Source organism: Podospora anserina, chromosome 1 (assembly GCF_000226545.1).
Source record: "Podospora anserina S mat+ genomic DNA chromosome 1, supercontig 3".
Classification (NCBI taxonomy): domain Eukaryota; kingdom Fungi; phylum Ascomycota; class Sordariomycetes; order Sordariales; family Podosporaceae; genus Podospora; species Podospora anserina.
Window position 1 is genome coordinate 15,184 of NW_001914845.1, and position 1,861 is coordinate 17,044.

At 53.7% G+C, this 1,861-nt stretch overlaps 1 protein-coding gene across 1 annotated transcript; it reads right to left on the bottom strand.

Annotated features, from left to right (window-relative positions):
• Positions 1 to 461: 461 nt before the first annotated feature.
• PODANS_1_12870 (uncharacterized protein) lies at positions 462 to 1,861 on the bottom strand (the record flags this gene model as incomplete). The annotated part of the gene is made up of 2 exons (XM_001904954.1): positions 462 to 616; positions 739 to 1,861. Coding segments are annotated over 2 exons (1,278 nt in total), but the record flags the coding sequence as incomplete, so codon positions are not given.

Consider the following 1,861-nt stretch of genomic DNA (forward strand, 5'->3'; position numbering starts at 1 on the left):
AAGCATCAAAATGGAATGCTTTCCCCTGAGAAAAACACCACGCCTGTCTTGGTCGCATGATAACAAAACGCCGCGCCAATGAAGTTTGAAAAAAAAAGCCAGAATGCCGGAAACACCGCAAAGTCGTATGCACACATATGTCGTGAGTATTGTACCACCTTCAAAGCTTTGCCGCAAGATACGAGATCTATGAGAAAGCTTCGAGAGTCGTATGGGGATGAGATGGACAATTGTGATTAATGCGAGTTTGTGAAAATAGTAGCCCCCACGTCTTGATGCCGAAGAAACCAAGACCGTCAGTCGATGCGTTGAACACCCAAAACAGTACCGCAGAAAGAGAAATCTGTTCTATGCGAGCGAAGCCAGAAATATGTGTCCTGTCTCATGAAACGTTGGGTCATGGTCGTTTATGCCGAACATAATTTGTGCAGGGTTTGTTGTTGAAGTCATTACTGTCATTGTCAGGCTCGACTGACTTGGCTCGCCGATGTCCGACTGCGCTCGTCTTCCTCTAGAACGTCACTGAGCCGAGTTGGATGGTGGTGTCGAGGCATTTGTTCCCAACCGGGAGCCGCAAAACTTTGTCCTGAGTAGTCGGGTTGTCCAGTGTACGTGCCTGCCCACTGGGAACTGGACGGTGGGTAATTTGTCTGTTCAGCTTGAGAAGTCGGGGTTTCATCATAATCATCTGCTTCTCGGTTAGCATATTGCTCACATCAGTTGGGCAGTGTCAGGTACAGGAACACGTACCTTCGTCGTAACCAGCTTCGGACTCGGCAGCATACTGAGCTTGGCGAGGAGGTTCATTGGTCGGAACGAAATATCCTGGGTGGTTGTCCGGCGAAGAAGCGCGAGGTTGAGAAGTCGTGGATTGAGCATAGTCGGGGTATTGAGGTCCTTGGGCAGCGATGTATTCCGAAGTGTCGGCGGTTTGCTGGCTTTGCGAACGCTGGTGACGGCTTGGCTCACGGCTCGGGACACTTTGAGTCATCACGACAACGGGCACACCCCCAACAGTGGTTGGAGCGCCCTGCTGCAAAGCAGCGACACGCTCACGCTCTTCCTGTTCGCGACGACCAAGCTCCTCCCACGCCCGGCGGGCTTCTTCCTTGGAGATAAGCAATTCGCGTCGCATTTCGGTAACCAATTTCTGAAGCTTGGCGTTCTCAGCTTCGTATTTCGCCGCATTGTCAGCAGCCTCAATTCGTCGCTGTTGCTCCTGCTCAAGTTGAGCGTGCAGGGTAGCATTGACTTCCTGATGACGCTCTTCGGCAGAACGAGTTTCGTAAAACCAACGTTGAAACTTCCTCTCAGAACTGGCACGCAGTCTCTGCAGTTCGACAACGGCATGGAAGAGATTGGCGCCTGCAGCCGACAAGTCTGCAACTTGGCGAGAGAGCTGAGACGATATTGGGTTTCGCTCAGCCTCATCTGTATTTTCCTGAAGCCTGCGCAACCAAAAGCTGGTCATACCTTCCCAGTGCGCAGACAGGGCCTCCCAGCGCTCAAAAGCATGAGGAAACGAATTCTTAACCCGAGTGGAGCCCATGGCTTGTGATGTCGGGTCCGCGCCAGGTTGCGATGGGGCTGCTCCGGCACCCGGCTGGGGCGTAGAGCTAAAGTTCTGCGGGGTCTGAGCATTTCTAGGTCTCAGTGGAGGTGGGATAGCAGAGGGTTGCTGCTGGGCCAAGGATGATGATGGCATCCGGGTGTGGCCACTGGCTTCCTGGGCACGCTGTTGTCGTCGCTGAGAAGCTGGGTCACTGGGGGTGTGGCTGATCTCTGGAGCAGCGCCAGCAACGGGAGCTCTGCGCTCAGCAGCACGTCGCCGAGACTCTTCCAGCAAACGAGCCTCTTCTTC